The sequence below is a fragment of the Quercus suber genome, unplaced genomic scaffold, assembly GCF_002906115.3.
Source record: "Quercus suber isolate HL8 unplaced genomic scaffold, Cork oak 2.0 scaffold_148, whole genome shotgun sequence".
In the NCBI taxonomy this organism is placed as follows: Eukaryota; Viridiplantae; Streptophyta; class Magnoliopsida; order Fagales; family Fagaceae; genus Quercus; species Quercus suber.
In genome coordinates, this window is record NW_027069609.1 from 587208 (window position 1) to 613742 (window position 26535).

At 34.8% G+C, this 26535-nt stretch overlaps 2 protein-coding genes and 2 pseudogenes across 3 annotated transcripts; 2 read left to right on the forward strand and 2 right to left on the reverse strand.

Annotated features, from left to right (window-relative positions):
• Nucleotides 1-645: 645 nt before the first annotated feature.
• Nucleotides 646-3838, forward strand: LOC112026672 (protein MID1-COMPLEMENTING ACTIVITY 2-like; annotated as a pseudogene).
• Nucleotides 3839-9500: 5662 nt separating this feature from the next.
• Nucleotides 9501-12042, reverse strand: LOC112026686 (uncharacterized). Its single transcript, XM_024059378.2, has 2 exons — nucleotides 10697-12042; nucleotides 9501-10306 (listed from the first exon to the last, which is right to left on the reverse strand). Exons 1-2 carry the CDS (start codon nucleotides 11978-11980, stop codon nucleotides 9716-9718), a joined length of 1875 nt encoding a protein of 624 aa, XP_023915146.2. The 5' UTR covers nucleotides 11981-12042; the 3' UTR covers nucleotides 9501-9715.
• A 2249-nt stretch (nucleotides 12043-14291) lies between these two features.
• Nucleotides 14292-18210, forward strand: LOC112013109 (protein MID1-COMPLEMENTING ACTIVITY 2-like; annotated as a pseudogene).
• A 339-nt stretch (nucleotides 18211-18549) lies between these two features.
• Nucleotides 18550-24890, reverse strand: LOC112013110 (uncharacterized). Of its 2 annotated transcripts, XM_065777110.1 has the most exons (12): nucleotides 24622-24890; nucleotides 23927-24014; nucleotides 23325-23618; nucleotides 22850-23008; nucleotides 22096-22236; nucleotides 21903-21959; nucleotides 21341-21479; nucleotides 20745-20849; nucleotides 20416-20606; nucleotides 19247-19285; nucleotides 19064-19154; nucleotides 18550-18911 (listed from the first exon to the last, which is right to left on the reverse strand). In XM_065777110.1, the coding sequence occupies exons 1-12, from the start codon at nucleotides 24726-24728 to the stop codon at nucleotides 18892-18894; spliced, it is 1431 nt and encodes a 476-aa protein (XP_065633182.1). In that variant the 5' UTR covers nucleotides 24729-24890; the 3' UTR covers nucleotides 18550-18891. The 2 variants fall into 2 exon arrangements, with proteins under 2 accessions (XP_065633182.1, XP_065633181.1); XM_065777109.1 differs by having other exon boundaries at nucleotides 18550-19154.
• Nucleotides 24891-26535: the final 1645 nt, after the last annotated feature.

Below are 26535 nucleotides of genomic sequence, written 5' to 3' on the forward strand. Positions count from 1 at the left end.
TTTTTTTTTTTTTTTTTTTGGGTGTGGTGGTTGAAAAGGTTGATGATGATTTAGATCTATGAAAGACTTGCAAACTGTTTGATTCTTTGCCTGTGAATGAATGCTTGACTATGAGAGTTTTGTGTTGGGGATGGTTGATGTCAATTATTCATTGAATTACTGTGTTGATTTTTTTTTTTTTAATTTAAATTTTTTATCATGACAGAGTCAAAGGTAGTGGTGGTGGTGGGGAAAGAAGGGAGGAGAAAACAATGGAGAAAACAATGGCAACAAGGTATTGGTGTCACATATGTTCACAAATGGTGAATCCTGTTATGGAAGCTGATATCAAATGTCCATTTTCCCAAGTGGGTGAGCAAGCGTAAAGATTGTGTGGGAGAGGAGTGTTTGATATGATTTCTTATTTGATTTTTTAATGAAACGTGTTAGAGTAACGGAAAAATTAGAGGTAGGTTACGAAGCATAGACGGAATAAACCACGGGTGGGTAAAGTGTCAAAAATAAAACCACGGGTGAGTAAGTTAAATTTGGGCTAAACCACAAGTGGATAATCTGTAATTATCCCTTAAATTTTTTTGTGTACATGACATTACTAGTTACCTAAGACATAAAGAAATGAGCCAAAGCTTAGATTTTCATTAGTACATGGGAGTTGGGACTGAAGCTCTTTTAGATGTATTTTATCAAAAGATTTAATATGTTTGAAAATTGTTTATTTCCGTTATTATATTTATATAGTATTTATCAAAATATATGGTTTTTAATCATTTATATAGTGTTGTAACTTGTAACAATGAACACAGAACTTAAAGGAAGGATTGCACGCAGTTGAAGAAGGTTAAAGGAAATACACCCTCGAAGAAAATGATATGGAGGCCCAAAATGTTATACTCAAACCTATAGGACAAAGAAAGATGCGGGTGTATTGGAGAAGTCATTGTCTCTATGAGGATAAGTAGGCCGATCGAGTAAGTGAGTTGGGCTGTAGGGCTATAAACGAGCCAAGCTTTGTCGAGTAGTGTATGTTTGAGCTTAGCTCGTCAATGAAAATCAAATGCTCAAACTTGGCTTGAGCTTGAGACAAGCCTAAAAAAAAATGTTTAAACTTGAGCTCGTAAGAGTGCCAAAAAGCTTGAGTTCGGCTTGGCTTGGCTTGGCTTGATTAATTAATCAAGTCAAGCTCAAGCTTAATATCAAGCTCCAATTCAAGCTCAAGTCAAGCTTTTTAGCTTGGGATCCAAAAAAATTGCATCATCAAACGCTTATATCACCAAAAATCAAGTAAACAAAAAAAAAAAAAGTATATAATAACAACAATAATAATAATATACTCATTTTATCATGTTTCTAACGCTCGTGATTAGAAATTGTTTAAATTACAATTTTATATAATTAAATCCATCCATCATCATTCATTGTCTATAGCTTGAGTAATTGTTCAAAATACAATTTTTACATCCACATTTGTCATTCGTGCAACTATAATCTTCACAAATCTAAATAAATTAACATTCCAAAACATATATAAATAAACAAGCTATAAATTAATATTCCAAAACATATGTATAATGTCATAATAATGAGTTTATTTAGTAAACATATATCAAGTTATAAACGAGCCTAAGCTCGGCAATTTTGTATCAAGCCCTATTGTTCATGAGCTTGTTCATGAATAATTTTTTTTGCTTGAGCTCAGCTTGTTTATCAAACAAGACAAAAACTAAGGCCCAAGTTTGGCTTATTTGTAAACAAATGAACATAAACGAGCTTTTTATCGAGCTGAACTCGAGTTGTTCATGAACAACTTGGTTCGTTTACAACCCTAGTTGTGGGCCGTGCCCGAGGACACCTAGAAACCCAAGGATGGTCGTAAGGTTTATTAAGTTTTGGGATCAACGAGACAATGAAATATCATAACAAATTGGTGGTAGTTCCCAAGGAGCCGAGCTTCCTTTGGAAAGCATTGTGGAAAGTTGGAACCCAACCACCTTGGGAATACTGTACAAAAGATAATCATTTCTTTTTTGGATAAGCTTCAAGGAAGGTAACCAACAATAGTGATGTCTCAATTCACAGCTATTCATAAAGCTTCCAGGAGGATTTCGATGGGACAAGCATCCAAGAGATCATCTAAAAGGTCAACAAGTGGAAGGTGGGGATGAAGGATGGAAGGACTATATAAGGAAAAGGCTCCCATAAAAAATGGGCATGCAATTTGAGAGAAAAGAAAAGAACTAAGAACATCTTATATTGACAAAAACTAGAGTGAATATAAGAACATTACATCCTCAGATTAGACCAAGGAGTGTTATTTCTATCAAATTGTACTTGTTGTCTTCTTGGTATGAATTCAATCAATCATGGCCCATACTTAATTTGCTGAGACGTTTTCCTGTAACATCCATTCTCTAACAAATATATTGTTTTGGGCTTGTAGGGCCATCATCCAGTATTGGTGAATTGGGGTTCTAATTCCAGTCCATACAGTCTCGTAGGTATCCTAACTTGGAATTTCATGAAGCACTCCATAAGGAGAAAGACAAATTAAACATTGAATTGCAACAATCATGAACAAATTATGACCCCCATAATAAATGCCTAGTGATTGAACACCTTATTGATGGGAAAATTACTGAATAATCCAAGAGTATCATAAATGCATACTCCCTCTCTCACATGAATTGTGAGTCCCACTATGAATTTAATTAGTGAGACCTACAATTATGTGAGAATGAGAAATATGCATTTATGATATTCCAGAAGTATTATATAATTACACTTACTAATGTAATGGAAAATGCTATAAATGTGCTACTTGTAAGATCTCGAAACTTCTTGCTAATGAACCAACTTATGTGTGAAAGATATGAGTGAGTAGCAATGAGTCTTGATATGGTAGTCTCTTTGAGTCTTAGGGTGGTTAGATGTTTTGAGAGATTAAAAGAGCGTTTTTAAAACTCAAATCTATGTTTTGCAACTGTAGCTCTTCATAACTTTTTTACAAATGCTCACTTTAAACACACCCTTAGCTAAATTAAAAAGATTCATGAAATTCTGCCACAAGTACATATCCAACGTAAATTCCAGCCATGGGGACATTGGGTTAAAGCCGGAAGATCAAAGTCAATGGCAAACTGATATTTTCGATTGTTGCAGCGAACCATGTTTAAGTTAGTACACTAAATCCCTTTTCCCTACTTATAGTAGGCATGTTATTATGGAGGTCCAAGATAAAAGTTGGGATCTAAGTTCCTCAAAAAAAAAGTTCTAACCAATATATATGCGAGGTCATGTTTGTATATATCATTGACTGCTTAGAAAATAGGATCAGACTTATTACCGTTTGATCTTATCATTTGGGTTAGGATTTTAGCACATCAGATTCTTAAGAAATATTTATGATCACCAATTAGGTTTTCTTGTTTTGTTACAGGCTTCAAGACTTGCGTCTATCCTTGTGGAACATTTTCGTGGATAGCGAATCTGGTGTCAAAGGGAAAAATATGTAAGCTTGTAAAACATTGTGATGGAATCATCATGACTAACGTGCTAGTTGTCAACATAAATTGTAAATCAATTTTGAAGTACAGCTCGTGAAAGATCAATCAACTATCTAATGTCATACTCCCTCTTCTGTGGTTGATGCTACTACACCCGCTGCTGAGAAGGAAATTAAGGGAAATTTTTAACATAGAGGTACTTCCTTGGCCATCAAAGAAGTGCTTTAGTATGCAGGACAAAACATTAGCTTCATATTATCTTTGTTTTGTTTGGCAGGGAGGTTCATGTGATGACTTCTCTCACTCATCTCATGTGTTGTTGCTGCACTCTAGCTTAAGAGTGGCAAGCTCGACAGGCTTCGATGGTAGCTGTGCAATACAACAATTGACTGCATCTTCTTAACTCTCTTGTTACTTGTACATAGGGAGTTTCTTTCTCAGCTAATAGAGCACCAGAACACTATTTGTGGAAAATGAGGTTTTTAATAAAACTCATAAGATATTTCCATGTCCCACAACCCAGCTAATCAAATTGGCTTTATCCATTTACACAAGTTAGGCTAGTGATAAGTAAGGAACTACTTGAACAATCTATCATTGACTCAGAAGATAAATGACCCAATATTTAAAATCCTACTACTGAACTTAATTTACTTAATGTGTTTTCCATTTCTAATAAACCAAGTTAATTCGCACTTGACTTGAGCAAAAATAGATTTTGCTCAAGATTTCTCTTTGCATTGTTTAAGAGGGCTTTCTACAAATTTTAACTTTAAGTTCAACCCTACGCAGGTTGCCAAAGAAGAAAGATGATTCCTCCACCATACCAATTCATGAAGCCCTGAATCCCCTATATGATAGCTCTGTAAATTCGACTTGCGTACCAGTTGTAGGTATATGGCATATACATGTATTGAGAGTGAGATTTGTATGGCATTACGGAAAAGGTAGTTTAGAAGCATGCATCAACCCATCCAGGCTAAATGAATATTACATGGCAAAAATATAACATGATCATTTAGAGCTTATATCATGACAGAGATAATTGTATGAGATGAACCCTTGTTGGAGTTGGGATATCTACGCCGTAAGTAAAAATCTAAGATCCATCTTGCCTCTATTTAAGAAGTGATTGCTCTACAAGACTGCAACATACAATTTGCCATCATAATTTACGCTGACCCACTTTTTTCTGCATATTTGACCACTAAAAACCATCTGAAGTTATCTCTTAGGATGCTATTATAAATTGAAGAGGCCAATAAAATTAACTGAATATATGCATTCTTTCTCCAAAATTAACTGAACATATGCATTCTTTCTCCATGGAGAACAAATACTTGAAGCAATAACTAAAAAATGACACCTACTACCCCAAGTACTATTTCAAGCGAGCACTAGACACAAGTCAGTGATGTTGTGTTTAGAGTATAACCACTAGGCAATCTGGATACAGATGATACAACATCACTCTCCCACCTCCAATACTCCTGACTTAAAACTTCTAGGTCAGGAATATGGTTCAAACTAGCAAAATCAAGTCATGACACAGCATTTTCTGTTTTAGCAATGGAAGCCATCCAAAATTGAACTCAGCTAGAAGGAAGAGCTAGCTGTCTCTGAAAATCATGTAAAGAAGGCAATGCCAACAAGGAAAAAGAAAATAAGAATATTTCCTTTGTTTCTTGAAGAATTAATTATAATTCATCTTTGTGAGTCTGTTTACCATCATTCCCCAACGAGAAGAGCTGGAAAAGCTGTGATAACTTACTGGCCATAGAAGGTTTCTGCTCTGGTGCTTCCCGCTTTACCATGCAGACTTGATTATAATTGGACTTTAGATGAGGATAAACTATGTTTTCCTGAAGAGAGGCAAATAATAAAATAAATTCTATAATCAGCATATGACAGGTGATCATTTCTTTGAGTATTAAGATTGGGATTATATTAGTACCTTAAAAAGTTCAAATGGACAGAAATCACTGTCACAACCCTATTCAACAAACAACAAAATGTTAATGAGCAAACACCAGAAAGACATATTGCACACAAGGAAAAGGACTTGTAACCATTTAGCCTGATGCTACAATAAAGAGTACAAGGAAGGAAACACAAGATACCAAAAGATTCAAGAATTACGGTCTGATTTCAATGTGAGGTCTTTGTGTCATCTTTCTTAGGGTGTTCAGGGCATCTTTATTTATTAGGCTTAGAATTAAGTTTCTTTAAGTTAATTAGTTAAAAAGTTGTTGGTTTAGTTTTAAATTTTTAATAAAGTTTTGCTAAAATAGGGGTATTTTGGAAATTTTTAGATCTTTTGGAATGAGCTGTACTGAGGTCCATCAGTCTTACTTTATGTTTTGAGTCCTTTTTCTATTTGGTCTATAAGTTATTAATTACTTTTCCTTGTTATTAGGAATCCTATTTTTTCTGAGAAAAGGTTGTTAGCAGTCCTAGTCCTTTTAAGAGTAAAATATTGGTAGTAGCCTACAAAAGAGTCTTTATGAATTCAAGGGAAATTTTTTTTTTTTTTGAGTATGAATTCAAGGGAAAATTAGTGAGATTGATTTTAATAAAATTCCATTTTATTGTTCCTAGTGTTTATCTTGCTTTGGAGGTGGTTCCAAGGATTTTTCTTCTTGTATTTGTTGAAATCCTGTAATTATAAAGATAGAACCTACTAATAAGACAGCCCATAGCAGAACCAGGAACCAGAAACAATTATTCTTGAAAACTGCTTCCAGATCACACACAAACACATCATTAGAGAAAATTAGAATGTTAAGCACTCACCAGATCCTTCACGAAAAAGTCCAAGAAGACATGAAAAAGGAACAACAGTTTCCTCATGTGCAAAATGAAGTCGTGCCTTTTCATAACTTCCAGGAGCATGTTTTTCTACAAAGACAGAAGTGGCAAAAGAATTACTGCCAGAGGGAATTATGATAGCTTTTGAATGAAGATGAGGCTCCTTTTTTTTTTTCTCAAAAAAGCTTGGAAATAAATTTACAAAACCTTCCATAATAAATGAACAATGTCCAAATATAGATGCAAGGTGGATTTGGGTCTTGAGTCTTGACATATATTACAAATGTTTCTACTTTTCTTTTTTTGATAGGTAATAACAGACTATTAGTGATAAGGATTAATATCATCAAAAAAGAGTGCAAGATTAAGGGCCAATCTAACAGGTATTGACATATGCCCGTAAGATGACGTTATCAAGTAGCCGTGCCAGGCCTACCCTGCTTAACTAAACTTCCCCACTTTGAGCCACCACTGGCTGAATAAAAGTAAAAAATCTCCTGTCATTGAATTTTAAGACAGAGAAAGACAATAGGATGCAATACACTGTAGAGAGAAAACCAGAAAATCTATATTACCTTCTTGAGCCTTGATAGCTTGTTCCATGGCTTGTAAAACATCTTGAAGTAATGGCACTTCCATTTGATAGTTCAATGAATTACCATAACCCTTCAATATAAACAGCTCCAGGTCGTCTGTCCACTCCAACAAAGAAATCTAAACACAATTATAAATTTTGCATATTAGAAAGCCTATAAAAAAAAGATACAAGAATAGTTTCCTAACTTATATTACTTTAAAAAAGATACAAAATTTTACAACAAATATCTCAATTATAAAGGGGGAAGAACATATATTCATTTTCTTCCAGTGTCAAATCAAACGTATACAAACTCTGTTATTTTTCAGCCAAATAACAAAGACATCAATAGCCTTAATTAGCAACGATTTATTAACAATAGCAGGTGACATTGCAGGTTAAAAAAAAAAATTCTCATAGAGGTGTAAACTAGAAGTTGAACGTGACATGGTAAAATATAAAAGTTTTCATTTAGAGCTTATATCATGACATGACCATACTGATGTACTATCAAAGATGTATTATCAAATGGATATCAGACATAATTTTATGAGTAAAAAGCCAAGGTGCGCCTTGTTTTATTTAAGAAGTGATTGCTCTGCAACATAAGATTTTCAATCACAATTTATACTGACCACTTTTGTATGCAAATATATGTAATCTTTCTCCGCAGACAACATAAACTTGAAGCAATAACTACAAAATGACACCTACTTCCCTAAGTACTTATTCAAGCGAACACTGTACACAAGTCAGTGATGTTGTGTTTGGACTTTGGAGTATAACCTCTATGCAATGTGAATACAGATTATACAACATCACTCTCCCCACCTCCAGTACCTGAGATTTAAAACTACTGGTCAGGAACAGGGTTTAAACTAGCAAACTCAAGTCATGACACTGCATTTTCTGTTTTAGCAATGGAAGCCTTCCAAAATTGAATTCCACTAGATGGAACAGCTGGCTGTCAATGAAAATCTTGTTGAGAAGGCAATGCCAACAAGGAAAAAAAAGTAAGAATATCTCCTTCCTTTCTTGAAGAATTTAACAACAATTCATCTTTGTGAGAATGTTAATCATCATTCCCCAACGAAGAGTCAACGGAAAAGCAGTGATAACTTACTGGTCATAGAAGGTTTCTGCTCCAGTATTTCCAGCTTTAACTTGCAGACTTGATTATAATTGAAATTCAGATGAGGATAAACTATTTTTTTTCTGAAGAGAGGCAAATAATAAAATAAATTCTACAATCAGCATATGACAAATGCTCATCTCTTTGAGTATTAGGTTTGGATTATATTAGTACCTTTAAAACTTCAAATGGACAGATATCACCGTCACAACTCTATTCAATGAACAAAAAAAAATGTTAATGAGCGAACACCAGAAAGACATATTGCACACAATGACTTGTAACCATATGGGCTGATGTTGGAAAGCAGAGTAGATCATATTGTTCATCCAGGAGGTTCAAGTGCAATGTTTGCTTGTATTAAATCATAACAAACAAAGAGTGACATATGGTGTTAATTAGAAGATGATGAGTAGGAAGTCTAAATGAAAGAGTTCTCTAAGAATGTGCCATATAGAAGAACCTCATGCTTTTACATACGAGGTTTCTGCTTTCATATATATTGAATGATTATAAAAAGATGACATCAGAGTAATGAATATATGAACAGCATACAATGAAAAAAAAGCTTATCTGAACCAACCTAATCATATGTGCTGCAGTAAATAAATGCCTTATCTATTGAATTCACATTTGTACAAAAATAAGTGACATGAATTCTTCTTCTTTTTCTTTTTCTCAATTTGTTTATTTATTTATGGTTGTCTATAGAACATATAATCTGGGAGTAAGATTTACAGTGGTAAATGATCGGCTTTATTTACCACCTTTGTTCATGATTTAGTTTCTTCAACCGTTGGATGCCTGGCAACAAAGAACTGATCCTTTTAGAGTGCTAGTGACCAATGAAGCGAATGGACATAAATCTTAGTCCTAGTTTTATATGTTCTATAGAGGTGCAGGCAAAGCAAGACCTGACTAAGCTTGTTAATTATTTCCATGGTGTCCTAAACTACAATATATTCACCTGATCTCAATATGTGATCCATCTCATCGACTACTATAAGTTCCGAGGATAGGTCTTTAAAGACTATAGTGTTGTGGCAAAGCTGAAAGAAGTAAAATCTCAAAGGGTGATCCTGCTGTATGCCAGTGACTCCAAAGATAAAACGAGTGGATTCTATTTAAGGCAAAAAGCTAAAGCAATGGAAAAACTGAACACTAATGGTTACCTAATAAAACGAACAAAAAAGGAATTAAATCACTAACATAGAGCATTCATATCCATCACATTACTCACACTCATGACTAGTTTATGGCAAGGTCATTCAAATAAACATTCAATACAACTTAAGATCAAAGTTTTGTATCGTCATAGAACATTTCTTCAGCACCTGATTCAGTTGTAGGCTTGGAGGTTTAATACTAAGCCCCTTGGGCCAGCTGAAACAGCACCTTCTCACGCAAGCAAAACTTAAAAAGTTTCAGTCCATGAAAGCAAATATCAAAGTTTACAGATAACAATAGGTCAAGCATTAGATGATTAGAATACAAAACAAGAGAACATGCATCAATAAGAACTATAATCATAATGTGACACAAAAGCACAGAACAGTTGTCATATAAATATATTATAAGAGTTTAAGATACAATCAAGGAAATTCCCCTACATCAAATACCATCAATTAGACAAAACAGAAAGAAATCCCAAGTCTATTGGTCATTGGCATCATCAGGTCTGGTTTGGTAGGTTGGCATCTACGACAAGGACAGGGTCTCCATCCTATGGGAGGTATCTCCAGATTGATTGCTGACTAGTGGCTCAGTAGGCTGAGAAGATGAGGGAACAGAAGATGTAACCGGTTGAGGCTCAAACGGATCAGCAATAGCCTGAAATCTCTGATCACCAAAAAACCGCGAAATCCATGACTGGTAAAGATCCCTTTGATTGGTGAGCATGGTATTCTCCTTCCTCAATATCTCGTGCTCTCTTTGAAGATCTTGCAGCCGACTTCGTTCCTCAATCAAAGCTTTCCTTGCAACATACCAAGCTATCTTAGTCTGCACAGCTGGGCGCTCTTGAGTGAGCAAGTGATGCGGCAGCTGCAAAGGAAGCTGGTGATTTATGTGCCTTCTCTCACCTAGCGAACTAGGCCTTGTGGTCATAATGAAGTTATCGTTAATATCATCCTCCACATATTGCAAGAACCAAGCCATCGCCTCCTTCATCCAAGGCTGCACATCGGGGACAGATTGGGGAACAAGATGTGGATCGGATGGCGAGTTTGACATAGGCCCTTTGCCATTCTCAGCACAATTAGGGTCACTCCCATCTCCAAAGTTAAACGACTATACAAAAGTAAAAAGTCAATTACAAGTAAATATTTCAAAATTTATGCATTTGGACAAACTCAAAATTGCAAGACCACGAATGATAAGTGGGGAGTAGCAGGGGTGTTAAGGAACCGCCAACATATTGTTGAATTCCAAGACACAAGGCCTGTATTTGTATGGTATGAAGATCATGGACTAGGATTAATGGAATGATAAAAAAGAAACCATAATTTGCAGAGACGTAATGTAATAAGCTGTCCACTGAAGTAGTTAATAATGTGCACAAAGTAATGTTAAATGACTTAAATCCCAAGACACAAGGGGAAGGTATTGGTATGGTATGCAGATAAAGAAAAATATTGAAGAAAAGAATAACAGGGGCAAGAAAGAGATTGAAATACATACCAAGCCAACAGAGAAGCAACCATGGATATCCCCAAGATTTCGGGAGCGGGTATTGATGTGATAATGAGCGGAATACAAGAATTTTGCCCTGAAGAATCCAGCATTACCTTCATCTTCATCTTCATCGCTACTATATTCATATTCATCTTCATCTTCATCTTCACCTTCACCTTCACCTCGTAAGTGTTTATCCCCGAGGGCCTGAAAGATTACGATGCTAATAACACATTTTTTGTTATCTTCAATAGCATAATAACCATGCCGATGCTTGAGATGCAGAGGCCTGCCAGCCATCACAAAACAAAAGACTCCATTCCCCAAGTGAAGCAAGCTTGATGAGGTAATTGAGGAGTCCAGCTGTGGAGGATATTTGTGGTAAATAGCATCCACAACCGAGCACAAGTCCTCAGATGGAAAATAAAGAGGGTTCTCTACATCTGCACCCATATTCTCCTCCTCATCATCAGTATCAGCTAATGGGGCTATTGCAGATACTTTCCTGTTGTAAACTCCATAAAGGGTATCCCCTACAAACTCACTTCTGCCTAAGAAACTACCAGAATAGAAAGGCAGGTTTTGGTAATTTATCCATTCACCTCTATCGAGATCATAACAATATAGGCGGTGTTGAACAACACCATAGCCGAATTGATTATGAAGGAGAACCTTCCTTCCCACAACAGCATGCCCCACCCATTCAGTCTCCTCTGGCTCCGAGTCCCTAATCAAAGGATGAGAAGGAGTTGGCAAAGTAGACCACTTATCAACTACAGGATCATACACCTCAAACAAAACATGCTTTTTTATATCTGAATTCTTTTCGTCTACATTTTTTAAGAATTTGGATGTGAAAGTGCTTCCAACCACGTAAATCTTCTCATCCACCACAAACCCCAAAGGCTTAGCCTTTCCGGTCTGCATTGGTGTACCACTTACCATCGTCAACTTCTTCTTGTCATCATCAATGGTGGTGTTGGTGTTGGTGTTGGTGGGGTCAAAAACATAGACATCTCTAGGATATCTATCTCGCTTTACATTCTTGTACTTTGTCTTAACATCTTTAGCAACATATGGGTGATCCAAATCATCGTACTCGCCACCAAAGAAGTAAAATTTGGAACCCAGTTGAACGCAACACATGCCTCGAGGGTATTCTCCCCTTTTGAGTTTGAGGATTGGGTTTGGGGTAGTGTTGGGAAGTGGACTTGGGTTCTGCATTTCGGCAGTTTGTGCTGCTTTCGTTGGGGGAGGAGGGAGAGGATTTGGCACAGGAATCTCATACATTGAATACAGAACTGAGGAAGATTCATGACCAAAAAATACGTACAGCTGGTTCGATTTTGCTGCTGTTGTGTGCTGCTGCTGCGCTCTGCACTTCACTCTTTTCCGAAGCCATCACCACGGCGGTCAGAGGGTTTGATATGAACTTTGAAGATGTGTTTTATAAAGGTGCAGAGTAATTTGCAAAGGCAACCAGATCAGATGTCAGGTCTTGAACTGAGCTCTCCACAAATTCTTTAGTATAAATTGGTTCTTAAGTAGCAAAAAGCAAAAGAAAGCGACATGGTCCGCACATTCACACATACACGCTTCTGTCTTTCTAAGCAAGTAAAGACTCATGTCACTCAAGTCAAGACTCTCTCCCCCAACAAAAAACATAAAAAAAAGACTCAAAAAGACTGTCAAGCATGAAATGCCCGTTTCATCAACAATATCTTTTACAATAAATTTTTCAATTATTAAAATTTCAAGTTATTATTTATTTTCATTTAGCCCATTATTAGCATCATTTTCTTGTTTATCATTTACAACTTATTATTTCAATTGGTTGTGACAAATTTTGTGAAAAAAAAAAAATTAAGTCTCTAGAATACTTGCTAGAAGAAACCTTAAAGTATCCACTTTTTTTTTCTTTCATCTTTTTACATTTGCATAGTTTCAAACTTCGAAGTTTTGTTATAATGTCAAATTTTAACTACTTAAAGGAATAGAGGAAGAAGAGTTAAAAACCTGAATTACATAATTTTTTTTAAAATATTCAAGATTGTGAGACACATATACAACTTTGTAGGTATTTTGTTATATTCTTCATTACACTTTTATATTATTTGTAAAAATATAAATTACAATTTTAACTTTATGCCTTTAAATTAATTTCTCAATTTGATTATCATTAACTATTTACATCAAAAGCAATTGAGTAAAATTAAATTAAGTATGAACAAATAAATTAAAGTATAAGTGTCTACTAATTTGTGTGTGAGGACCCCACTTAAATGTACCAAAATAAAATTTAAATTAAAAAGAAAGAGGGGTTCTATACTCCTACTTAATTCCATGAATATTCTAGTCAAGATTGTATGAAATGAGGAACATTTGTCAAATTAATATCTGTGAATGTGATTTGACTCTTTTTCTTTTTATTATTTCTTTTGGTTCTTATTTTTGTTTGGCAAGTAGTGGGCACAGATTTTTTGGAACTTTTCACTTTTTCTTTTGGAAAAGGCAAGCCTAGATTCCTGGAAGATCTTGGAGAGGACGGTTTTTGAAACCTTACGCATTAAGATAAGGGAAGGATTGCACGAACTTGAAGAAGGTTAAAGGAAATACACCCTCAAAGAAAATGATACGGAGGCCCAAAATGTTATAATCAAACCTGATAGGACAAAGAAAGATGCGGGTGTATTGGAGAAGTCATTGTCTCTGTGAGGATAAGTAAGCCGAGTAAGTGAGTTGGGCTTTAGGGTTGTAAACGAGTTAATCTTTGTCGAGTAGTGTGTGTTTGAGCTTGGCTCGTCAATAAAAATCAAATGTTCAAGTTTGGCTTGAGCTTGAGACAAGCATAAAATTTTTTTTTTTTTTTTTTTTTGGAAAGTGAACAGTAAAATCACATGATTTTACTGTACAGAGACAAAAAAAATACTGTTTATGCACTGTTTGGCACTGTTTACACACTAAAAAATATTAAAAATAGGTCCCACGGTACTATTTACACATTTAAAAATTATTTTGCTACAGTATTTTCAGTTTTCAGTTTTTAGTTTCAGCAACAATAAGTTCAATCCAAACGGACCCATTATTTCAATTGGTTGTGACAAATTTTGTGGAAAAAAAAATTAAGTCTCTAGACTACTTGCTAGAAGAAACCTTAAAGTATACACTTTTTTTTTCTTTCATCTTTTTACATTTGCATAGTTTCAAACTTCGAAGTTTTGTTATAATGTCAAATTTTAACTACTTAAAGGAATAGAGGAAGAAAAGTTAAAAACATGAATTACATAATTTTTTTAAAATATTCAAGATTGTGAGACACAAATACAACTTTGTAGGTATTTTGTTATATTCTTCATTACACTTTTATATTATTTGTAAAAATATAAATTAGAATTTTAACTTTATGCCTTTAAATTAATTTCTCAATTTGATTATCATTAACTATTTACATCAAAAGCAATTGAGTAAAATTAAATTAAGTATGAACAAATAAATTAAAGTATACATGTCTACTAATTTGTGTGTGAGGACCCCACTTAAATGTACCAAAATAAAATTTAAATTAAAAAGAAAGAGGGGTTCTATACTCCTACTTAATTCCATGAATATTCTAGTCAAGATTGTATGAAATGAGGAACATTTGTCAAATTAATATCAGTGTGAATGTGATTTGACTCTTTTTCTTTTTATTATTTCTTTTGGTTCTTATTTTTGTTTGGCAAGTTGTGGGCACAGATTTTTGGAACTTTTCACTTTTTCTTTTGGAAAAGGCAAGCCTAGATTCCTGGAAGATCTTGGAGAGGACGGTTTTTGAAACCTTACGCATTAAGATAAGGGAAGGATTGCACGCACTTGAAGAAGGTTAAAGGAAATACACCCTCGAAGAAAATGATATGGAGGCCCAAAATGTTATAATCAAACCTGATAGGACAAAGAAAGTTGCGGGTGTATTGGAGAAGTCATTGTTTCTGTGAGGATAAGTAGGCCGAGTAAGTGAGTTGGGCTATAGGGTTGTAAACGAGCTAAGTTTTGTCTAGTAGTGTGTGTTTAAGCTTGGCTCATCAATGAAAATTAAATGCTCAAGCTTGGATTGAGTTTGAGACAAGCCTAAAAAAAATGTTTGAACTCGAGCTTGTAAGAGTACCGAAAAACTTGAGTTTGGCTTGGCTTGGCTTGGCTTGATTAATTAGTCAAGCCAAGCTCGAGCTTAATATCAAGCTCTAACTCAAGCTCAAGTCAAGCTTTTTAGCTTGAGATCCAAAAAAATTGCATCATCAAAATGCTTATATCACCAAAAATCAAGTAAACAAAAAAAAAAGTATATAATAATAATAATATACTCATTTTATCATGTTTCTAACACTCATAATTAGAAATTATTTAAATTACAATTTTACATAATTAAATCCATCCATCATCGTTCATTGTCTATAACTTGAGTAATTGTTCAAAATACAATTTTTACATCCACATTTGTCATTCATGCAACTATAATCTTCACAAATCTAAATAAATTAACATTCCAAAACATATATAAATAAACAAGCTATAAATTATATTCCAAAACATATGTGTAATGTCATAATAATGAGTTTATTTAGTAAACATTTATCAAGCTATAAACAAGCCTAAGCTCGGCATATTTTGTATCGAACCCTATTGTTCACTAGCTTGTTCATGAACAATTTTTTTTGCTTAAGCTCAACTTGTTTATCAAACAAGCCGAAAACTAAGGCTCACGCTTGGATTATTTGTAAACAAACGAACATAAACGAGCTTTTTATTTAGCTAAACTCGAGATATTCATGAACGGCTTGATTCGTTTACAGCCCTAGCTGTGGGCCGTGCCCGAGGACACCTAGAAACCCGAGGATGGTCGTAAGGTTTATTAAGTTTTGGGATCAACGAGCCAAGGACATTGAAATATAATAACAAACTGGTGGTAGTTCCTAAGGAGCCAAGCTTCCTCGGGAAAGCATTGTGGAAAGTTGGAACCCAACCACCTTGGGAATGCTGTACAAAAGGTAATCATTTCTTTTGTGGATAAGCTTCAAGGAAGGTAACCAACAACAAAGGAAGAAATATCTAGGAAGAATGCTACTACCATCACATTAAATACTCTGCACCTAACCAACTGATCACATTTATGTGGAAATGACACCTAAACAATGATGTCTCAGTTCACAGCTATTCATAAAGTTTCCAGGAGGTTTTGGATGGGCAAGCATCTAAGAGGTCATCTAAAAGGTTAACAAATGGAAGGTGGGGATAAAGGATGGAAGGATTATATAAGGAAAAGGCTCCCATAAAAAATGGGCATGCAATCTAAGAGAAAAGAAAAGAAAAGAACTAAGAACACCTTATATTGAGAAAAACTTGAGTGAATATAAGAACACCAAATCCTCGGATTAGATCGAGGAGTGTTATTTCTATCAAATTGTGCTTGTTGTGTTCTTGGTATGAATTCAATCAATCATGGCCCATACTTAATTTGCTAAGACATTTTCCTCTAACATTCATTCTCTAACAAATATATTGTTTTGGGCTTATGGGCCATCATCCAGTGTTGGTGAGTTGGCGTTCTAATTCCAGTCCTTATAGTCTCGTAGGTATCCTGACTTGGAATATCATGAAGCACTCCATAAGGAGAAAGACAAATTAAACATTGAATTGCAGCAATCGTGAACAAATTATGACCCTATAATAAATGCCTAGTGATTGAACACCTTATTGATGGGAAAATTATTGAACACTCTAAGAGTATCATAAATGCGTACTCTCCCTCTCACATAAATTGTGGGTTCCACTATAAATTTAATTAGTAAAACCTACAATTATGTGAGAGAGAGGAATATACATTTATGATACTCCAGAAGTATTATATAATTGCCCTTACTAATGTAATGGAAAATGCTATAAATGTGCTACTTGTAAGATCTTGAAACTTCTTGCTAATGAACCAACTTATGTGTGAAAGATATGAGTGAGTAGCGATAAGTCTTGATATGGTAGTCTCTTTGAGTCTTAGGGTGGTTAGATGTTTTGAGAGATTAAAAGAGCATTTTTAAAACTTAAATTTCTGTTTTGCAACTAGAGCTCCTCATAACTTTTTTACAAACGCTCATTTTAAACTCGAAACACAGTTTCTCAACAGTTTATACAAACGCACCCTTGGCTAAATTAACAAACTTCATGAAATTCTACCACAGGTACATATCCAACGTAAATTCCAACCATGGGGACATAGGGTTTAAGCCGAAAGATCAAAGTCAATGGCAAACTGATCTTTTCAATTGTTGCAGCGAACCATGTTTAAGTTAGTACACTAAATCCCTTTTCCCTACTTATAGTAGGCATGTTATTATGGAGGTCCAAGATAAAAGTTAGGATCTCAATTCCTCAAAAAAAAGTTCTAACCAATATATATACATGCGAGGTCATGTCTGTATGTATCATTGACTGCTTAGAATGTAGAATCAGACTAATTACCGTTTGATCTTATCATTTGGGTTAGGATTTTAGCACATCAGATTCTTAAGAAATATTTATGATCACCAATTAGGTTTTCTTATTTTGTTACAGGCTTCAAGACTTGCGTCTATCCTTGTGGAACTTTTTCGTGGATAGCTAACCTGGTGTCAAAGGGAAAAATATGTAAGCTTGTAAGACATTGTAATGGGATCATCATCACCAAAGTGCTAGTTGTCAACATAAATTGTAAATCAATTTTGAAGTACAGCTCGTGAAAGATCAATCAATTATCTAATGTCAAACTCCCTCTTCTGTGGTTGATGCTGCTACACCCGTTGCATGAGAAGGAAATTAAGGGAAATTTTTAACATAGAGGTACTTCCTTGACAATCAAAGAAGTGCTTTAGTATGCAAAACAAAACATTAGCTTCATACCATCTTTGTTTTGTTTGGTAGGGAGATTCATGTGATGACTTCTCTCACTCATCTCATGTGTTGCTGCTGCGCACTAGTTCAAGAGTGGCGAGCTCGACAGGCTTCAATGGTAGGTGTGCAGTACAACAATTGACTACATCTTCTGAACTCTATTGTTACTTATACATAGGGAGTTTCTTTCTCAGCTAATAGAGCACCAGAACACAATTTGTGGAAAATGAGGTTTTTAATAAACTCAAAAGATATTTCCGTCCCACAACCCAGCTAATCAAATTGGCTTTATCCATTTACACAAGTTAGGCTAGTGATAAGCAAGGAACTACTTGAACAATCTATCATTGACTCAAAAGATAAATGACCCAATATTAAAAATCTTACTTCTGAACTTAATTTACTTGATGCATTTTCCATTTCTAATAAACCAAGTTAATTCGTGCTTGACTTGAGCAAAAATAGATTTTGCTCAAGATTTCTCTTTGCATTGTTTAAGAGGGCTTTCTACAACTTTTAACTTTAAAAATTCAACCCTACGCAGGTTGCCAAAGAAGAAAGATGATTCCCCCACCATACCAATTCATGAAGCCCTGAATCCCCTATACGATGGCTGTCCGTAAATTAGACTTGCGTACCAATTGCAAGATATGGCATATACATGTATTGAGAGTGAGATTTGTATGGCATCACGGAAAAGGTAGTTTAGAAGTATGCATCAACCCATCCAGGCTAAATGAATATTACATGGCAAAAATATAACATGGTCATTTAGAGCTTATATCATGACAGAGATAATTGTATGAGCTGAACCCTTGTTGAGTTGGGATATCTACGCTGTAAGTAAAAATCTAAGATCCATCTTGCCTCCATTTAAGTGATTGCTCTGCAAGACTGCAGCATACAATTTGCCATCATAATTTACCCACTTTTTTTTGTATATTTGGCCACTAAAAACCATCTGAAGTTATCTCTTAGGATGCTATTATAAATTGAAGAGGCCAATGTGAACACATGTATTCTTTCTCCATGGAGAACAAATACTTGAAGCAATAAGTACAAAATGAAACCTACTACCCCAAGTACTATTTGAAGCGAACACTGGACACAAGTCAGTGATGTTGTGTTTGGAGTATAACCACTAGGCAATCTGGATACAGATAATACAACATCACTCTCCCCACCTCCAATACTCCTGACTAAAAACTTCTGGGTCAGGAATATGGTTCAAACTAGCAAAATCAAGTCATGACACAGCATTTTCTGTTTTAGCAATGGAAGCCATCCAAAATTGAACTCAGCTATCAGGAAGAGCTGCCTGTCGCTGAAAATCATGTTAAGAAGGCAATGCCAACAAGGAAAAAGAAATTAAGAATATTTCCTTCCTTTCTTGAAGAATTAACTATAATTCATCTTCATGAGTCTGTTTACCATCATTCCCCAACGAGAAGAGCTGGAAAAGCTGTGATAACTTACTGGCCATAGAAGGTTTCTGCTCTGGTGTTTCCCGCTTTACCATGCAGACTTGATTATAATTGGACTTTAGATGAGGATAAACTATGTTTTCCTGAAGAGAGGCAAATAATAAAATAAATTCTATAATCAGCATATGACAAGTGATCATTTCTTTGAGTATTAAGATTGGGATTATATTAGTACCTTAAAAAGTTCAAATGGACAGAAATCACTGTCACAACCCTATTCAACAAACAACAAAATGTTAATGAGCAAACACCAGAAAGACATATTGCACTGTACAAGGAAGGAAACACAAGATATCAAAAGATTCAAGAATTACGGTCTGATTTCAATGTGGGGTCTTTGTGCCATCTTTCTTAGGGTGTTCTGGGCATCTTTATTTATTAGGCTTAGTATTAAGTTCTTTAAGTTAATTAGTTAAAAAGTTGTTGGTTTAGTTTTATATTTTTAATAAAGTTTTGCTAAAATAGGGGTATTTTGGAAATTTTTAAATCTTTTGGAATGAGCTGTACTGAGGTCCATCAGTCTTACTTTATGTTTTGAGTCCTTTTTCTATTTGGTCTATAAGTTATTAATTACTTCTCCTTGTTATTAGGAATCCTATTTTTTCTGAGAAAAGGTTATTAGCAGTCCTAGTCCTTTAAAGAGTAAAATATTGGTAGTAGCCTACAAAAGAGTCTTTATGAATTCAAGGGAAAATTAGTAAGATTGATTTTAATAAAATTCCATTTTACTGTTCCTAGGGTTTATCTTGCTTTGTTTCTTGTTCGAGAAAGTCTAATCTCACAACATTTTCACAACACCCTTGATTTGAGTTGTGGTGGGTTCAGGTATAATCTTTCTTTATTTTATTTTATTTTATTTTGACCTATGAAGCTGACACCTCAGCTTGTTGTAAAAATGCTATGAGATTCTGTTGTGCCCGTAGAAGAACTCTTCTTGTTCTATCCAATGTTTTAACACCAAACAGCCATTAAACTCATTCAAGATCCAATATTTTTAAACCCTACCCAAACCCTTAACATCTAACCCTAATCAAGAACCCTTCAAAATCTCATCAAGAACCCTAATTTAGTGTTGAATTCCTAAAAAACCTACATCAAAATTGGTATCGGAACTCAATAATGCATCAATCCAGCATCAGAGACAGATGAACTACAGCTTGAAATAGTGGATATCCAAAACTTTGACAAACGGAATGATGACAGAATAGTTAATACATTCACTAATATTTACTCTGCAATTCATATTTTACCAAAGTCCTCTGTGTTAAATTTAAAAGGTGGATCTAAAATTCCAAATATATTAGTAGTCATATATAAAAATAGAAGGGAGTGGGAAATGCTCACTGGCAATGGAATGGGATCTTCATTGTGTAGTACTTGCACAAAGTACTTGCTTGAAGAGTTAGCTTGACAGCTGTACAGAACCAGCATGTTATTCCCAGCAAAAGGAGCCACAACGCTGCCCCTCCAATTTCTCTGTTGGGGTGGCTTTGGAGGTCGTTCCAAGGATTTTTCTTCTTGTATTTGTTGAAATCCTGTAATAATAAACATAGAACCTACAAATAAGACAGCCCATAGCAGAACCCAGGAACCAGAAACAATTATGCTTGAAAACTGCTTCCAGATCACACAAAAACACATCATTAGAGAAAATTAGAATGTTAAGCACTCACCAGATCCTTCATGAAAAAGTCCAAGAAGACATGAGAAGGGAACAACAGTTTCTGCATGTGCAAACCGAAGTCGTGCCTTTTCATAACTTCCAGGAGCATGTTTTTCTACAAAGACAGAAGTGGCAAAAGAATTACTGCCAGAAGGAATTATGATAGCTTTTGAATGAAGATGAGGCTCCTTTTTTTTCTCAAAAAAGCTTGGAAGTAAATTTACAAAATCTTCCCTAATAAATGAACAATGTCCAAATATAGATGCAAGGTGGATTTGGGTCTTGAGTCTTGACATATATTACAAATGTTTCTACTTTTCTTTTTTTGATAGGTAATAACAGACTATTAGTGATAAGGATTAATATCATCAAAAAAGAGTGCAAGACTAAGGGCCAATCTAACAGGTATTGACATATGCCCGTGAGATGACGTTATCAAGTAGCCGTGCCAGGCCTACCCTGCTTAACTAAACTTCCCCACTTTGAGCCACCACTGGCTGAATAAAAATAATAAAAGTAAAAAATCTCCTATCATTGAATTTGAAGACACAGAAAGACAATCTGATGCAATACACTGTAGAGAGAAAACCAGAAAATCTATATTACCTTCTTGAGCCTTGATAGCTTGTTCCATGGCTTGTAAAACATCTTGAAGTAATGGCACTCCCATTTTATAGTTTAATGAATTACCATAACCCTTCAATATAAACAGCTCCAGGTCGTCTGTCCACTCCAACAAAGAAATCTAAACACAATTATAAATTTTGCATATTAGAAAGCCTATAAAAAAAATAATAATGAAAAGATACAAGAATGATTTCCTAACTTATGTTACTTTAAAAAAGATACAAAATTTTACAAAAAATATCTCAATTATAAAGGTGGAAGAACATATATTCATTTTCTTCCAGTGTCAAATCAAACGTATACAAACTCTGTTATTTTTCAGCCAAATAACAAAGACATCAATAGCCTTAATTAGCAACGATTTATTAACAATAGCAGGTGACATTGCAGATTTTTTATAATATAAAAAAAAAAAAAAAAAAAAAAATCTCATAGAGGTGTAAACTAGAAGTTGTACATGGCTTACCAAGAAAAAAAATCAGGCAAAACAAGAATGAAATATTTAATCACATCAGATTATATAAATATATATCTCACGTACCTCAGAAGGGGTGAAAAGACTACAAGCTTGATCAGTTATGTCCAACAAAGATGCTTCCTGCCAAATTGGGAAACCAGCACGATAATTGCATATGGAGGTGAATCTCAATTGAACATCAACCATAATTTATTCTAGACACATGCAATAACCAGAATTTGGTCAGTCAAAAAATGGAAAGCAAAAAAGTGATTACCTGTTTGCATAAAAACCAGAGAGAAGAAGTATCTTGCCTCGTAAAATTCAGCATGTAACGACTCACTAATGAAGAGGTAATTTTATCAAGAATAGGCTCCTTATCCTTACCAACAGCAGGCTCCTGCTTTTTCCTGAAATCCTGCATCAGTGTATGTAAATTAACGTGACTGCAATGTAGCTACACCACCCAAAAATCTATGAACTAGCCTTCTCTTTTAGGGGGATTAGTGATAGGTAAATACAACTCATGCACCCATACATATAGAACACTTTCTTTTTTTATAACGTGGGAAACCTTTCTAAAGAAGAACCCTGAAACTGCCAAATAAGATAACTTTAGGTGCCAATCCTTTCTTCTTCTTCTTCTTCTTCTTTCTTTCATTGGTTTTTTTTTTTTTTTTTTTTTTTTTTTTTAAGATGGGAACTAGTCTATCAATATAGGTTTAAGAAACATCATTTAAGGGAGCCTAAAAGACAAGAGAAAGGCAGAATACAGGTGCAGATAAAGGCAGTGAAGGAAAACATTTCATCACCAAAAAGAAGAGTCCATTGTAAATTACAAAAAGTAACGCAAACAAGTGCGACCTTTTGTATTCTTCTATAGCCTAAAATGGGTGGCGCACAAATGAATACTCCTAGTATAACAGGAGCTAATGTGTTTTTTTAGTTCAGAAAAATATGATGACCTTATCCAGCATGAATATCTAACCAACATAATCAATCATAGGCATTTCTCTACATATCATAAATACCTTGTAGTTTTCACAAGATTCATAAAACCTTAGCAATAAATCACTTGCACGGCTTTCACCAGTAACAGCAAAAGCTCGATGACGTCCTGGTCCAAGACTTCCTGTCCCGATAAAAAGCCCCATTCCAAATGCCACCGCACTAGCTGATGCCCGAGGAACCTATCTCATTAGAAGACAAAGATACATAAGTTCATGGGGCCTAACCAGAAAAGAGAAGAATCCTAGACCATCACAGCCAAAATGATGCAATCAACCTTGACCAGTTTGGCACCTCAACCCAAAAAAGAAATTTATGGGTGAGAGACCTAAAAGCACCATAAGCAAAACTCCAAAATGAGAAATGATAATAAACCAGTAGATTATTACTTGCTACCAATTTCTCACATAGTCTTTCATAGCAAAAGCTTGAGTAAACATTTCAATAGAAGGAACTTTTTACATGATTGAACGAAAGAAAACTTAAAACACAGCTCACCTGAGTTGCCCTTATTGTATAAACATCAGGGTGATACTCCTCATTAAAAAGATCTGGGAATTTTTCTCTAATCCTGATTCCAAGAGCATACAATTCTTCCTCTCCCTTGCTAATTAGTTCTCCACCCTTCAGCTTTCCTTTCCAGGGAGATTTCCATCCTTGTATCCAGGAAGGAACTTTTTGTAAAGACAATTTCCGTTCTTCTGCATCTCTTAGAAGTACTTCCAGACGAGCTTCCAAATTGTCCAACTCTTTTATCCGTTTCTTAGTGGGAGAGCGAGTTCCATGCCTTGCCTGACAATAAGAATTGCATTAGGTTTTTTTTTAGTTTACAAAAACATAAATTAACTTCAATAGTGCCCCTTTCCAAAATCCTATCAATCCATTTTGAAATGAGGAATTGAATTTTTCAAGGTCATCAAGTAATTTGAATAGATATTAAAATGCCAATAGTCAGTGCTTGATTAAATATTACTGACGCAAAATAATCCAATCCCCTCATTTCAAAATAGATAGATAGAATTTCAAGAACTCTATAGTGGAGTTACCCCAAGAACACTACTATATTCAAATTCTGATCTAAAACTGTTAAGTAAAATTACCACAAGATTTATGTGGATAGGAGTACACCCGTCAGGAATATTGGAAGCTATAATGGAATTATCAGCAATTCCTTTCACAGCACCGTATCTGCACGGAAATATCAAGAAACATAGCCATTAGTTAAACAACACCAGAAGCTCAATCATATGCTCTACTACTCTTTTGCACAACACTCCATGTTACCGCATACTACACATGGAAAAGCAATTCATATTTCTTTGAAACATCAAATGAAGCTTTTTTTTCTATTATTGTTACTGATTCTCATCTGGGCTCACCACTGATAACTTTTTTTATCTATCACTAACAACTTACCAGATATGAAAATTTTAATGTCTTTAGACTTGTTGATTCATATTACATCAAAATGTGAGGGTTTTTTTTTTTTTTTTTTAATTCTCTCATATGCCACAACAATAGGAAAAAAAAAAAAAAACCCAATAATTCTAACATTCTAATTTTTTTTTTCCTCAACTTTCTCGGCAGCCAAACAGGGTAGAAAGATCAATGGATCTTTTTATTAAGTAACACTAAATCTCTCAAAATGCTACAACCGAACCAGCAATTAAGCGCAGAATAAGATTAAAATTTCAGGAACAAAGCGAAGCAAAAGAGTTCAAAACCTAAAACGTTAAAATTAATTTCTAATTTCATATCTTAACGATTAATGCGTGATCTAGAGAGAGAGAGGGACCTGGTGACGGTAGACAAGTGTTGGCGCACATCGAAAGCTTCTTCAGCATAAGAATAAAGCAACAGAGATAAAAACAGTAGCAGAACAAAATGAATTGCCCTCTTCATACTCTCTGCGTTACTGTGTGTTCAAGTGTTAGCTCGCTCGTGAGGGAAGAACAAAGAAAGAAGAGGTGTGTCGTGTGTGTGAGAATTAGACTCTGATTCTGCGTGTTGTTGGATGGGGAAAGCAAAATAATCCGTGTGCGTCGCCAGGGAAATTGTTGATAACGAGCTTTTTCTTTTCTTTTTTAAATATTCAAAACGTTGACAGCATTGACCGTATCAAAGAACGCCATCTGGCTTTTTTTATTCTTTTCTAAAATTCTTTTTTTTTTTTTGGTTATGAAAATATTTATGTACTTATCAGCAGTTTTCTTGAGCATTACATCAGCACATCGCCTTCACTACGTCTTCCCCACTCAAGCAAATCGGTCACTCTAAGCTTGCCATGCCCATGCTATTGAGTATTGAGAAATACTATATTCATAATATTTTTACAATATTTTTATAATAAATATTAAATAACAAGTTATTATTGTTTATTATTATTGTGACAAAAAAGTAATCTTAGTTAGGGATGGCAATTTTTTCCTGCCCCACTTAATGTGCCCCTCCCGCTTTAACCCACATGGGTTTTTCTCGCGCCGTAAAGGTGGTGGGGCGGGAATGGGGCAAGATTTTAGCCCCGTACCACGAGGTAAGATTTTAGCCCTGTTCGAGGCGAGGATAAGTTTAGACTTTGTAGACCCACCCCGCCCCACCCCTTCCCATCCTCATCCCGTTCCGCATTGCTAAGGGTTATAATTATAAATTTTTCATACCCTAAAACCCTACTATTTAAATAAACATATTAATATTAGCTTATTTTATTCTACCCAATATGGTTCTCTGCCTTTATTTTGTCATGTGTTATACTATGAGATTTTCTTCTTCTTTTTTAATGATTGTCTTGTTAAACACTTGGATATATTTTTAATTTTTTCTAAAAATTGATTTGATTTGATGGGATAAATTTAATTGTAATTTCAAGTATATTTTTATTAATGAAATAGGTTTCATTTAAAAATTTGTACTAGTTGTAGGGCAAATTAACAAAAAATAGAATTTTACAGGGTGGGCACAGGGTTTCGCGGGGCCCCAAGGGTTGGAGATGGGGCAAGAAAATTTTCTCCATCAGGTGAGGCGTGGCGGGGATGGGGTAAGACAAAATCTTGTGGGGCGGGAGCGAAGACCCCATCCTTTGGACTCACACCGCCCCATTGCCATCCCTACAGTCCTCAACTGGTTTTAGATGTTTGTCTATAATAATAATAATAATAATAAAAATTGCATTGATTAGGAGAAAGAGNTTTTTTTTTTTTTTTTTTTTTTTTTTAATGATTGTCTTGTTAAACACTTGGATATATTTTCAATTTTTTCTAAAAATTGATTTGATTTGATGGGATAAATTTAATTGTAATTTCAAGTATATTTTTATTAATGAAATAGGTTTCATTAAAAAAATTGTACTAGTTGTAGGGCAAATTAACAAAAAATAGAATTTTACGAGGTGGGCGGGGCTTCGTGAGGCCCCAAGGGTTAGAGATGGGGCAAGAAAATTTTCTCCATCATGTGAGGCGTGGCAAGGATGGGGCAAGACAAAATCTTGCGGGGCGGGGGTGAAGACCCCATCCTTTGGACTTGCACCGCCCTATTGCCATCCCTACAGTCCTCAACTAGTTTTAGATGTTTGTCTATAAAATAATAATAATAATAATAATAATAATAATAATAATTGCATTGATTAGGAGAAAGAGTCATTATAATTTAGGCTAAAATACAAAACCCACCCCCTATGTTTCACCATAATTCATTTCAGTACTCTAATTCTGCT